Below are 13173 nucleotides of genomic sequence, written 5' to 3'. Positions count from 1 at the left end.
CTTTCGACATATGTTCTAATCTCTAGCATTGAGCAGAGTATAGAAGATCACAGAGTCCCATTAGTGGTTCTTTGTTTCCCCATGAAATAACCAGTTTTACCACAATAACTTTATTTGCCAAGTGGTTGCCATAGAGATATATAGACAGAACTACCCTAACTCTATGACTCTTTTCTTGTTTCTTCCATCTTCTCAGATTTCAGCTCTGAGAGCTGGCAGCTGTAGGAGTAGGCAGAAAAAACTACAAACTATTTAGAGAGGTAGGAAGCTTACACTGGCTGGGTGGAGTCATATCTTCAGGATGGCTTTCAGGTCAGGATCAAGAGGAAAAAGGCCATCTTACACTACACAAGTAGAATTTTTGTTTCTTTTTTGCATTTCCTTATAAAAGTGGAATACAATAGAATAGAAATGCAATACAATAGAAAACAGAGATCATACATGTGTAGTAGGAGGTGGCATCTGGCCCACAGATGTACTTTATTTGGGATATATAATGTTTTTAAAAATGAGCCAATGTTTTAAAATTGAGAGATGTCGCGTTCAGTCCAGATTTTGGTTTCTCTTGAAGAAGTGGTGAATATAAAACACTGGGTCACCCAGATTCCCCATGGTAAGAGTCAGCTGGAGCTGAGTGGGGACTGATCCCCTCAGACAGGCCTGCACCCTCCACTTTGTGAGAGGCGCCACCACTCAATTTATCATCATGATGGCACTAATGCTTTACTCGGAGCAGAGATTTATTTCTCTATGCCCATCTCTCAGTCAAAGGAGGGAACATGGAATTCAGCCCAAGAGTACTGTAAGCTGAAAAGAGAAACTGCTCTGGAGAAGTAAAAAATCTCTCTTTGCCTGGTCTGTTTGTTCATTTATGCTATCTCTCTAACTTCTTTAAGCATTGGCGTTTTTGACCCTTGATATGGCAGAGTGAGCACAGTCAAGGACTCTTGAGATCTGAGCTCTGCTCTGGCTCAGGGCATGACTTTGGAAAAGACCATTTCTAATTTTCTAAAACATTTAATAAGTTAATATGACAAATAGGCAAGAGCTTATAAAATTACAGAGAACTGCACCATTTGAGATATCAAAACTGTTGGCAAAGAGTTTATAGGCAAGCAAAAGACAAATTTAAAATGTAAGAATTTTAGGTTCCATAATTGTTTTTGCTAAGACTAAGCTGTCTTATTGCATGATGGGCTTTTCTCTATTAAAAACAGCTTTATGTATTAATCTTGAGACAGGGAAGTCTGGCGTGCTGTGGTTCATGGGGTCGCAAAGAGTCAGACATGACTGAGTGACTGAACTGAACTGATAAGAAGGTTTTTTATGGATGCAATGAATATTAGGGTTTCCCTCATGGGTCAGATGGTAAAGATTCTGCCTGTAATGCAAGAGACCTGGGTTCGATCCCGGGGTCAGGAAGATCCTCTGGAGAAGGAAATGGCAACCCACTCCAGGATTCTTGCCTGGAAAATCCCATGGACGGAGGACCCTGATGGGCTACACTGCATGGGATCGCAAAGAGTTGGGCATGACTGAGTGACTAACACACACACCCACACACACCCAAATACACACACACTCACTCTGTTTTGGTCATAGTCAATAAGCACAGGGGATTCTTTCTGTTCACATGCAGATTTTCTTTTTCACATGGAGATTATATTCTATTGAGATATAGAGTCAACAAATATATATAATAATTAAAGATTGTGATTAGTTTTTTGAAGGAAATAGATAAATCACTGTAATAAAAACACTGGTTTGGGGAGTTCCCTGGTGGTTCAGGGTTAGGACTTGGCGCTTTCCCTGCTGTGGCCCCTGGTTCAATCCCTGGTTGGGGAACTAAGATCCTGCAAGCTGTGCAGACAGGTCAAAAATTAAAGAGAGAAAGAGAAAAAAAAAGAAACACTGATTTCAGATAGAGGATTCAGTAAAGATGGAGAGATTTGAAGGTGAAATTTGAGCAAAGATATGAACAAAAAATAAGAACCAATAATTCCCAGTAGAGAGAATGACAAATGCAAAGATTCAATAGTAGGAAAGAGCTTCATGTGTCCTAGGAATTGATAGGTATCCAAAGGAGCAAAGAAGCAGAAAAGTTGTATGAAATGAAGATAAAGAGGTAGAAGTGGGGCAGATCAAGCAGGCCATCTCAAAGGCTTTAGATTTTACTCTAAGTACAATCAGAGGACATAGGTGGCTTTTTTTTTTTAATTGAAGTATAACTGATTTACAGTATTGTGTTAGTGTCAGGTATACAGCAAAGTGATTCAGTTATTTTTTCTAATTATATCCCATATAGGTTATTATATATACAGGACTTCCCTGTAGCTTAGATGGTAAAGAATCTGCCTGCAATGTAGGAGACCTGGGTTTGATCCCTGAGTTGGAAAGATCCTCTGGAGAAGGGAATGGCAACCCACTTCAGTATTGTTGTCTGGAGAATCCCATGGACAGAGGAGCCCGGTGGGCTACAGTCCGTGGGGGTCTAAGAGTTAGACAGGACTGAGCAACTAACACTGTTACTATAAATTTATAATATGACATTGGATATAGTATCCTGTGCTGTACAGTGTATCTTTGCTGCTTATCTATTTTATATAGTAGTTTTTATCTGTTAATCCCATATTGCTAATTTATCCTCTCCCTACCTTGCTAGCAATAAATTTGTCTTCTATATCTGTGAGTCTGTTTCTATTTTGTATATAGAGTCATCTGTGTTATTTTTTAAGATTCTACATAGAAGTGACATGATATAGTATTTGTTTTTCTCTTCTGACTTACTTCACTTAGTATAATATTTTCTAGGTTCCTCCATATTGCTGCAAATGGCAGTATTTCATAATATTTATACCTGAGTAATATTCCATTGTAAATACATACCACATCTTCTTAATCCAATCATCTGTTGATGGGCATTTGGGTGGTTTCCAATGGTAAAGCGTCTGCCTACAATGGGGGAGACCCGGGTTCAATCCCTGGCTTGGGAAGATCTCTTGGAGAAGGAAATGGTAACCCATTACAGTATTCTTGCCTGGAAAATCACATGGATGGAGGAGCCTGGTAGGCTGCAGTCCATGGGGTCGCAAAGAATTGGACACGACTGAGCGACTTCACTTTTGTTTTCAATTTCATGTCTTAGCTATTATAAAGAGTGGTGCTATGAGCACTGGGGTGCATGTTATCTTTCCAAATTAGAATTTTCTTTTTCTTTTCACATGGTAGCGCTATCTTTAGCTTTTTAAGAGACTTCCATACTGTTTTCCATAGTGGCTGCACCAAGTTACACTTCCACCAACATTGTAGGAGACTTCCCTTTTCTCCATACCCCTTCTATCATTTATTATTTGTAGATTTTTTGAGGATAGCCATTCTGCAATGGCACCCCACTCCAGTACTCTTGCCTGGAAAATCCCATGAATGGAGGAGCCTGGTAGGCTGCAGTCCATGGGGTCGCTAAGAGTCAGACACGACTGACTTCATTTTCACTTTCCACTTTCATGCATTGGAGAAAGAAATGGCAACCCACTCCAGTGTTCTTGCCTGGAGAATCCCATGTACAGAGAAGCCTGGTAGGCTGCAGTCCATGGGGTTGCACAGAGTCAGACACAACTGGAGTGACTTAGCAGCATTCTGACCACAATGAAATTAGATCACTCCCCCACACCATAAACGAAAATAAATGGTCTAAATTGAAATGGTCTAAAAACCTAAATGTAAGACATGACACCATAAAAATTCTCAAAGAGAACATAGGCATTCTTTGACATAAATTGTAGCAATATATTTTCTTAGATCAGTCTCTTAAGGCACAATAAATTAAAGCAAAACTAAATAATAGGACCTAATCAAACTGAAAAGCTTCTGCACAGCAAAGGAAACCATCAACAAAATGAAGAGACAACTTACAGAATGGGAAAAAACATTTGCAAATGATGAGACCAACAAGGGATTGTATCTAAATTATACGAACAGCCCATACAACCCAATATAAATAAACAACTCAATCAAACAATGGGCAGAAGACCTAAATAGGCATTTTTCCAAAGAAGACCAGACAGATGACATGCAGATGGCCAACAGAAGGGTTTTAATCAGGAAAGAGATGTAATCTTGTTTGCTTTAAAAGAAATCATTTAGGAGTTCTACTTCTTAAGTTGACTAGATAGCTCTTATTTGCAAACAATTATAAATAACAATATAACAATTATAAATGCTTATCAAATTACAGTAAACAATTCTCTGAAGATATTAGAAAGTTACCAAACCAGGTAGAAACTGATGAGGAATAGACACATAGGAGGAAAAAACAGCATTATATGTGTTTCTTGATTTTACAGATTTTTGCTGGAGAGCAGGCCTCAATCACTGCCATTCAGGACAACTAATAATCAGATAGAAATACACAGTCTTCCTAGCTAGGAAATGAGAGGTTAGAGCTCAAGGCAACCATAACAACTAGAAAGTAAGAGATAGGGAGATATCAGAAAGGAGACAGACATTAAAAGGGAGTTCAACACTATGACTATAAATGCTACCTTGATCTCTGGATGATCTACGAATTACACAATATGTAGCCTGGCTAAGGCTTAGAGAGTTCAACAAAGATTTCAGTAGGTGTCCATTATAAGAGAGAAAACCCTTGGAGTTTGCATTCAGTCATTAAATTACTTGCTTAAAAAAAAAGTACTCTCCAGAAAAAAGGTATAAGCCAGTGTCACTATATGACATCAATTACAAAATTAAAGATAAGAGTCAAAATTACTAGACACAACAGGAAAATGTAATCCTTACTTAAGAGAAAGGCCATTTAATGGACAACATCCCTGAGATAATACAGATGTTAAAATAAAAAGGCAAGAATTTTAAAGCCAGCAGGTTAACAATGCTCAAGGATATAAAAGGATAACATTCCATAACTAATAAATAGATAGGAGATGGTAAAGAAATGGAAACAATTATAACAAAAAGTAGAAATTCTAATATTGATAAATATAATATCTGAAATAAATATTTAATGGATGGGCCTGATAGCTGATTGGAAATTGCAGACAGAAGAGACCATGAACTTGATAAACAACCAATAGAGAGTGTCTAATGAGAGAGAGAAGAGAAAGACAGAGAGAAAAACTAGGGGGAGGGAAAAACCACAGAATCCCTCAGGTGGGGCCATGAGACAATAGCCTAAGGTCTTCAATATGTATAACTGGCGTCATAGTAGGAGGAATACGAGCAGATAGGTAGAAAAGATATTTTCTATGTAATTGCAATATTAGAAAATACATAGAAAGATCATTTTTATGTAATCACATTTCTATGTAAATGCTAAAGATTTCTCAAATTTGGTAAAAGACAGCAATTTACACATTCAACAAGTATAGCAAATCTTGGAGAAGGATAAATTCCTCAAACACCACATATGTGCACACCATCATAAAACTAAGATTAGGAGAGAAACTTTAAAAGTAGCTAGAGAAAAAGGATATACTGCATGAAGGGGAAGAACAAAATAAATGATGGTTGACTTCTCATAAGAAACAATGGTGCCAGAATGCAATATATTGACATATTTAACTGTTGAAAGAAAAAAAAAAAAAAGAAGAAAACTAAGAAGGTATTTTTGTTGTTGTTTCACCAGTAGACCTGTAAGAACCAAAGCAATGCTAAAGAGAGTTCTTTAGAGTGAAGGGAAATACAGATGGAAGCTTAATTTTTTCATAATAATTTCATAAAGAAATTTTAAAAAATGATGGAAATTGTAACTATGTAGGTAAACACAAAAGATTATGTTTTGTTTCTCAGAATTTCTTTGAAATACATCTGACTGTTATGGACTAAATGGTATCCTTTAAAAATTCAGATGTTGAAGTCCAACCCCCAATAAGACTGCATTTGGAGATGGAGACATTATGGAGGTAATTAAAGTTAAATGAGGTCATAAGGGTGGGGCCCTAATCTGATAGGATTGTTGTCCTTATAAGAAGAGGAAGGGACACCAGAGCTCCCTCTCTATGTCATACACCTAGCAAAGGCCATGTGAGGGACATAGTGAAAATATAGCCCTGTGCAGGCCAGTAAGAGAGTTCTCGCTAGAAACCAAACTTGCCAGCATAAATAGCACCTTGATACAGAACTGTAAGAAAGTAAATGTCTACTGGTTAAGCCACCTAGTCTGTGGCATTTTGTTATGGCATTCCAAGCAGACCGGGTTAAAGCAAACAGTACAGCAACTACTGTTCTGTTGCGTGTACAGCTTTGTAGATACCACACAAAATACAACATAAAGAGTTGGGGGAACTAGTAAATGCAACTACAGAGTTGAATGCTTTTTGAATTTTACACAGTTATACAGTATACAGTCTAAGTAGACTGAAAAGTTTAGAATGTTTACTATAATTCCTAAAAAAAGGCATTTAAAAAGAATGGAAAAATGCCTACAAACCAGTAGAAAAATGAAATTTTCAAAACTGGAAAATATTCAATCTAATAGACAAAAATGTGAGATGGAGAAAGCAAAAATACAAAAGTGACCACAGAAAACCAAGAGTAAAATGGAAGACTAAATCTGAGTATATTCGTCGTTACATTAAATGTTGATAGCTTAAACACTCCAAGAAAAATCAGAGGTTATAAAACAAAACAGGAAGGCAAGACCTAATTACATGCTGTGCACAAAAGATGCACCTTACATGGTCCAGGACACAGACAACGGTGGTTTGGCCAGTGGTGCTGGGAGTGAAGGTAAAGAGAAACAGCTAGATTGGTGATGTACATTCTGGAGTTAGAAACAAGGTTTTCTGATGAATTGGACGTGGGCAGAGAGGGAAAAGAGGGAGGGAAGTACGAATCCTAAATTTCTGGCTTTAATAAGTATATAAATGATGGTGTACTTTACCAAGACGAAGACAAACAATGGAGGATCACAGTGAGTTTACCAGTTACTACAGTCAGAAAACGGAGTAATCCTTGACTCCTTCTGCCCTCTACCTCCTTGATATTTAATCCACTGTCTCTATCCATAGAAAAATTATCCTTCAAAACCCCTCTCCTTTGTCTTTTCTGCACACTTCACATTCAATCCAGCAGGAAATACTTTTGCTTCTACCTTCAAAACATATCCCCAATCTGGGCGCTTTTCACTAAGCCCACGGCCATCATTCTCACCTCTCATTTGGCCTACTCCAAGAGCTTCTTTCTGGTCTTCCTGCTTCTACTTCCCCTACTCCCATCCACAGTTTCTTCCCAACATAGCAGACGGCAGCCAGAATGATACTTAAAGACCGAAGTCATAGCATATCTCTCCTCTGTTCATCATTGTTCAGTGACTTCCCATTTTACAGAGTAAAAGCCAAAATCCTTACAGTGGCCAAAATACAACCTCCATTAGCTCTCTGACTGTATTCCCTACAACTCTCATTCCGGTTCCCTCTGCCCCATTCCTGTGGCCTCCTTGCTATTCCTATATTATTCCAGGTAAGCGACCCCCTCAGGATCTTTGCACTGGTTTTCCTTTGGCCTGATATGTTCTTCTCCCAGGTTTCCAAATGGCTAAGTGAAAGTGAAAGTCACTCAGTTGCGTCCGACTCACTCTTTGCAACCCCATGGACTATACAGTCCATGGAATTCTCTAGGCCAGAATACTGGAGTGAGTAGCCTTTCCCTTCTCCAGGGTATCTTCCCAACCCAGGGATTGAACCCACCAAATGGCTAACTCCCTTCCAAACCATATTTGTTAGATGTCACTTCAATGAGGCCTATCCTGACCACCCTATTTAAAACTGCAAAGTCAACTCACAAGTTGACTTCCTCTATTAGTTTTACAACTTATATCATAAAATAAAACTTACTTATCATTTTATTGTGTATTATCTGTCTCCTGTTGTTAGAATGTAAGCTTGACAAGAGGACAGATTTTCAGAGGAGGGGCAGAAGGGGTTGTTTTACTTATTGCCTTTTTCTCACTCAGAACAGTGCCTTGAAAACAGTAGGCACTCAATAAATACTGACTGTATAAATAAACATCACTCAAGTTTAGACTTTACAGATAACTGGAGAGCTAACAAGAGAGACAGGGTCATCTCTATGCTTTAGAAAGATTGTTTTAGCTGCAATCTTTAGAGAGGGTGATGTGACTAAATGTGTCCCCCTACCCCTGCCCCCCAATTCATACTTTTAATCTTAACCACCAATGTCATGGTGTTGGGAGGTGAGGCCTCTGGAAGGTGGTTAGGTCATGAGGGTAGAGGCCTGATGAATGGGATTAGTGTCCTTATAAAGATCTGAAGAAACCAGAGTTCTCCTTTTCTACCAGGTGAAGATGCAAGGAAAAGACAGCCTTCTGAAAACCAGAAGAGGGCCCTCACCAGACCCCAACCATGCTGCTACCTTGACCTTGGGCCCAGTGTCCAGAACTATGAGAAATAAATTTCTGTTGTTTATAAGCCACTTGGTCCGTCGAACTTTCTTTTAATAGCAGCCCAAACTAATACACCAGGGTTAAAGGGGGAAAGATTAGAATTGAGAAGGTAATTAGGAAGCTGAGCAGGATCTAGGGGGATGTACAAAAGAAAAAAAAAAAAAAAAGTGAAGGCCTGGGCAGGAGGAGGAAACAGAGAAGCATCTGTTTATGCAGAGCTGGTCTTTGTATCCATGAAGTCGGTCCAATTAGCTAATGTGAGATGCTTGGCATGAAACACACCTATCTCTATACACCTAGATCCTGCCAACACTGATTCACACACTTTTCTCTTTCATGACCTCACAAAGTCTACTAACTATGTGTTTTAATACTCTTGAAAAGAAAAGTCACACTAGCTGATAAAATAATTGCTTCTCAAGGAAGTGCACAAGAGAACTGTAAGAAAAAATTCAGAAAGGCAGCTCTACAAAAGTCAGGTCCATTTCTGGAAACATCTGGGGCTTCCAGTAGCTGACTTGGGTTTGAATCAAGGCTCTCACCACCTATAGCTGTTAGATCTTGATCAAGTTACCTCACTGTTCTGAGCCTATTTAGTCACTAGTAACACTTATAAAACTGACCACACAAACATGCTGTGAAGATCAGATAAAATCCTGAATCTTCACGAGGGCCTGAATGTGCTTAGCATAGAACAGATTCTTCCAGTCGACTGTAGGGGTAGTGCAATTTACTTTTATGTGCTACAATAAATTATAATTACCAGTTCTGTATCCAACTTTCCCATTAGATGATAAGCTACTGGAGGACAGGAATCATGTGACCATGTCCTTGCCTGGCCCAGATTAATCCCTCAGGAAATCTCTCTGTAACAGGAAGGAAACAGTGACTAAATGAAGTCACAGGTAGTGACATCACTATCTCTGTAAGCTGGATCTCTGTACGCTTATCTCTGTAAGCTGTGTACACTCTAAGCTCTTCATGTTGTTGTTGTTCAGTCCCTAGGTCCCATCTGACTCTTTGTGACCCCATGGACTGCAGTGTACCAGGCTCCTCGGTCCTCCACCATCTCTTGCAGCTTATTCAAATTCATGTCCATTGAGTCAATGATGCTACTTAACCACCTCATCCTCCACTGCTCCTTCTCCTTTGCCTTCACTATTTCCCAGCATCAGGGTCTTTTCCCATTGTGTCAGCTCTTCACATCAGGTAGCCAAAGTATTGGAGCTTCAGCTTCAGTATAAATACTTCTGCTAGGTAGTTAGAATAGGAAAAGGGAGTCCAGAATGGCAGTGGCTAAAAGACAAGGAAGGCATAAGCCCATGAAAATAGAACAAAGGAAGGTCTGAGGACTGGAGTGAGGACCTCAGGTAGAACAAACAGCACTCCTGGCTCGTCCAATTTACAAAGGGCAGGCCTAGGTGGAGAAGAAAAAACATATAAAAAGAGGAGCCAAAGGACCAGGGTCTCTCTCTTCTCTTCATGTCTTTTGGGTCATCATGCCCTCATGCTTTGAGGATGTATTCTCCTTTATTTTCTAAATAAAACTGAATTGTAACACAGAGCTGTAACACTGATCCATCTGACAGCTATAACACTCGTCTGTCTGAGGGCTGTAATGCTGGTCCATCGCTTCAAATTTTTGTTGGGAGGAGACAGAACTGAGGAAATCACACACTCCCCTAACACTTCCAATGAATATTCATGGTTGATTTCCTTTAGGATTGACTGATTTGATCTCCATGCTGTCCAAGGGACTCTCAAGAATCTTCTCCAGCACCATAATTTGAAAGCATCAGTTCTTTGGCACTGAGGCTTTTTTATGACTCAACTCTCACTTCTGTACATGACTACTGGAAAACCATAGCTTTGACTATATGAACCTTTGTTGGCAAAGTGATGTCTCTGCTTTTTAATATGCTATCTAGGTTTGCTCTAGCTTTCCTTCCAAGGAGCAAGGTTCTTTTAATCTCATGGTTGCAGTCACCATCCACAGTGATTTCAGAACCCAAGAAAACCAAATCTGTCACTGCTTCCACTTTTTCCCCTTCTATTTGCCATGAAGTGATAGGACCAGATGCCAAGATTTTAGCTTTTTTAATGCTGAATTACAAGTCAGCCTTTTCACTCTCCTCTTTCACCCTCACCAAAAAGCTCTTGATGATGTTCCGCTTCACTTTCTGCCATTAGAGTGGTATCATCTGCATATCTGAGGCTGTTGATATTTCTCTGGGTGATCTTGACTCCAGCTTGTGATTCATCCAGCCCAACGTTTTGCATGATGTACTCTGTATACACTCAGTTATGGAGGACTGGCTGAGCCCCTGAGGCTAGCCCCAGGCTGAAGGGCATTGGTGATAAAGGAGGAAGCAGATAGGCACTCATGATGCACAAATCCTAAACTCCAAGAGCAAGCAGCAGGTCACATAACCCTGTGGCTCAAGTTTATAAAGTTAAATTCTGACTCCAAGCAATTCAATGTTAATTTCCACCAAGCCCTGGTGTCCCAGAAAGCCAGTGCACCACAGGCGCAGCTTAGGAATCTGTCCTAGTCTCTTTTACCCAGTGCCTGCCCCAATAAAAATGACTTCAAGTAAGATAGAGAAGACAGCTTGGAGAGAAGGATGGCTGAGGTCCAGTTGGAAATAAGCTTCAGCATCTGGACGCAGTGACTGCATGGGTTGGTATTCTGTGGAAAAAATCTGGGCAAAAAACGATGGTTTTTGCACAGCTATTCTGGAAAGAGTATCGACAAGCACGAGACAGTCTTTGATGGGTGTTTGGTGAGCTGAAATAAATCATCCATGGGAACAGGGTATGTGCCTTTCTAAGAGGAAATAAATATCGGCTGCACAAGTTTGAAATGAGTGGAAAACAAGCCCAAATCTCAGGCAGATGAAACTGCAAGGACTCCAGAGCCAGAAAAGATTCTATCCTATTTTTTTTTTCTTCATCCTGAAGTTAACCAGATGGAGACTTTTTTTTTTTTTAAAGTACCAATCTATTCATATACTTGGAATGAAAGACTTTGCTTTGTGATGGAAGATCTGTATTTAATTGCAAAAATAAGACAAAATATCTTTTTTTCCAAATCTAGAGTTCAGATAAATTTTATTTCTTTTTTTCCCCCTCTCTCCTTTACTTCCCTTTTCTTCTTCTGTCTCTTCTCTTCCACTTTAGATGATATATTTATGACTGCATGCTTGTAATGTATTCTGGACAGTATAATAATAGAGCAGACTCTTATAAACAAAGTATATGAGAGAAGGTGTACATATGAAACACAGAACAAAAGAGATGTAACTTCCTCTTATAGTGTTCTGTACAATGACAATATGCTGAAAAACCAGTGATAAGAATTCACAAAACATGAACCAGAATAAGTAAATAGAAAGGAAAGATAAGTGGCAAAGGAATCATGTAAAAAGGTCATTAACAGCGCGTCAGGAAACTCTCCAGGCTGTGCTTGAGATCCTGAGTTTCAGTTCCTCATCTGTAAAATATGGATAACAACTGTACCTAACCTGTCGGAGTTCCAAGAGGATTAAATAAAATAGTACATGAAAGGCTCTTGTAATAGAGACTAAATAAGTCTTCAAAATAAATATTAGGCATTGTGATTATTATGACTATCACTCAAGGATTAACAAGATTATATATAGAAATCTTTCCCATGGGAAAATGCACTCAATAAGGTACAATTATTGTTGCTATTATTATTAGCATCATCATTGCTATTCTTTTTATATCTCTATTTTCTAGGTGGTTTATGTCTCTTTGCTTGGCCTCTTTGAACTGATGCTTTATTGGATAGTCTGTTTTTTTCTTGATTCAGATTTTGCTCCATTTTGCTAGCTTCTGGACTTCCTTAGATTTTGCTTTTTGTAACACATGGGTCAATCATGCTCCATCCCAAGGTCCAATGAAACTATATACATAGAATTATCTAAAGTAGAACTCTATATGCAGCTTTACTGATGGTGCAAAATCAACTAACTAGATAAAGGCCAACAGTTCCCATGATTCTTTTCAAAAACCATAGTGGACACTTATGAAGATTTTGTTAATGGTCAGAAAAGAGTCACTCTTTAAGCTTTAATTTCAGGCTCAGGAAGTAGGCATAACCAATTCTTGTCCACCAAAATACATCATAATGTTTGGGCAAAGATGGCTTATATCCATAGCAACGGAACAAACTCTAAGCCAAATACTAGGAAAAGCATTTCTTGACTGACACAGATGTTCAACTGGCATACTGAGTCTCTGAAAACCTGTTGACGGACAGCTTCATGGACAATGCATCCTGCAAAAAGAGTTAGTTTAATGAAAATAGTGATAAAAAATAGTGATTTTTTTTGTTTTGTTTTTTTGTTATAAAAGACTCTAGGTTGTGTCTGCTATGAATTCTGAGTCTTCCAAGGTAATTATACCATAATGTGGGCTTGTAAAGGTGTTTGTTTCAGTAACGGGTTTTGTGTCACAGAAAGGAAGTGGATATTTAAGTTGAAAAGTTGTGTAAAAGACATGACACTACGTTTAAATAGGAGATCGTCAAGTTCCAATCCCACTGCGCCTTTGGCACAGAGTGATGTCTTCTTCTCAACTTTTCTATTGAGAACAATCGAATGTTATTTAATTTACACTTCTCTACTAGAAAACGAGCTCCTTAAACCTGGGACTATTAGGGGACTAATTCATATATCTTAATAGCCTGGCATAAGAGTGGAGGCACACACCTATGCATCCGTCAACTT

At 38.9% G+C, this 13173-nt stretch overlaps 1 protein-coding gene across 27 annotated transcripts in view; it reads right to left on the bottom strand.

Moving 5' to 3' along the window:
• FGGY (FGGY carbohydrate kinase domain containing) overlaps positions 1–13173 on the bottom strand; it is a 532748-nt gene that overhangs the window by 166910 nt on the left and 352665 nt on the right. The window contains exon 10 of one of the 27 annotated variants that reach the window (XM_086390252.1): positions 12478–12722. The exons of the other annotated variants lie outside the window; for them this stretch is intronic. Within the exon in view, the coding sequence (XP_086246378.1) occupies positions 12663–12722 (60 nt within the window). The 3' untranslated portion in view covers positions 12478–12662. Of the gene's footprint in view, positions 1–12477; positions 12723–13173 lie in introns of those variants that run through there. 27 annotated transcript variants of the gene reach the window in all.

This window comes from Bos grunniens, chromosome 3, assembly GCF_055505025.1.
Source record: "Bos grunniens cultivar Pamir isolate PY7600 chromosome 3, Bosgru_T2T1.0, whole genome shotgun sequence".
In the NCBI taxonomy this organism is placed as follows: domain Eukaryota; kingdom Metazoa; phylum Chordata; class Mammalia; order Artiodactyla; family Bovidae; genus Bos; species Bos grunniens.
This window is presented reverse-complemented; position numbering and strand designations above follow the sequence as displayed.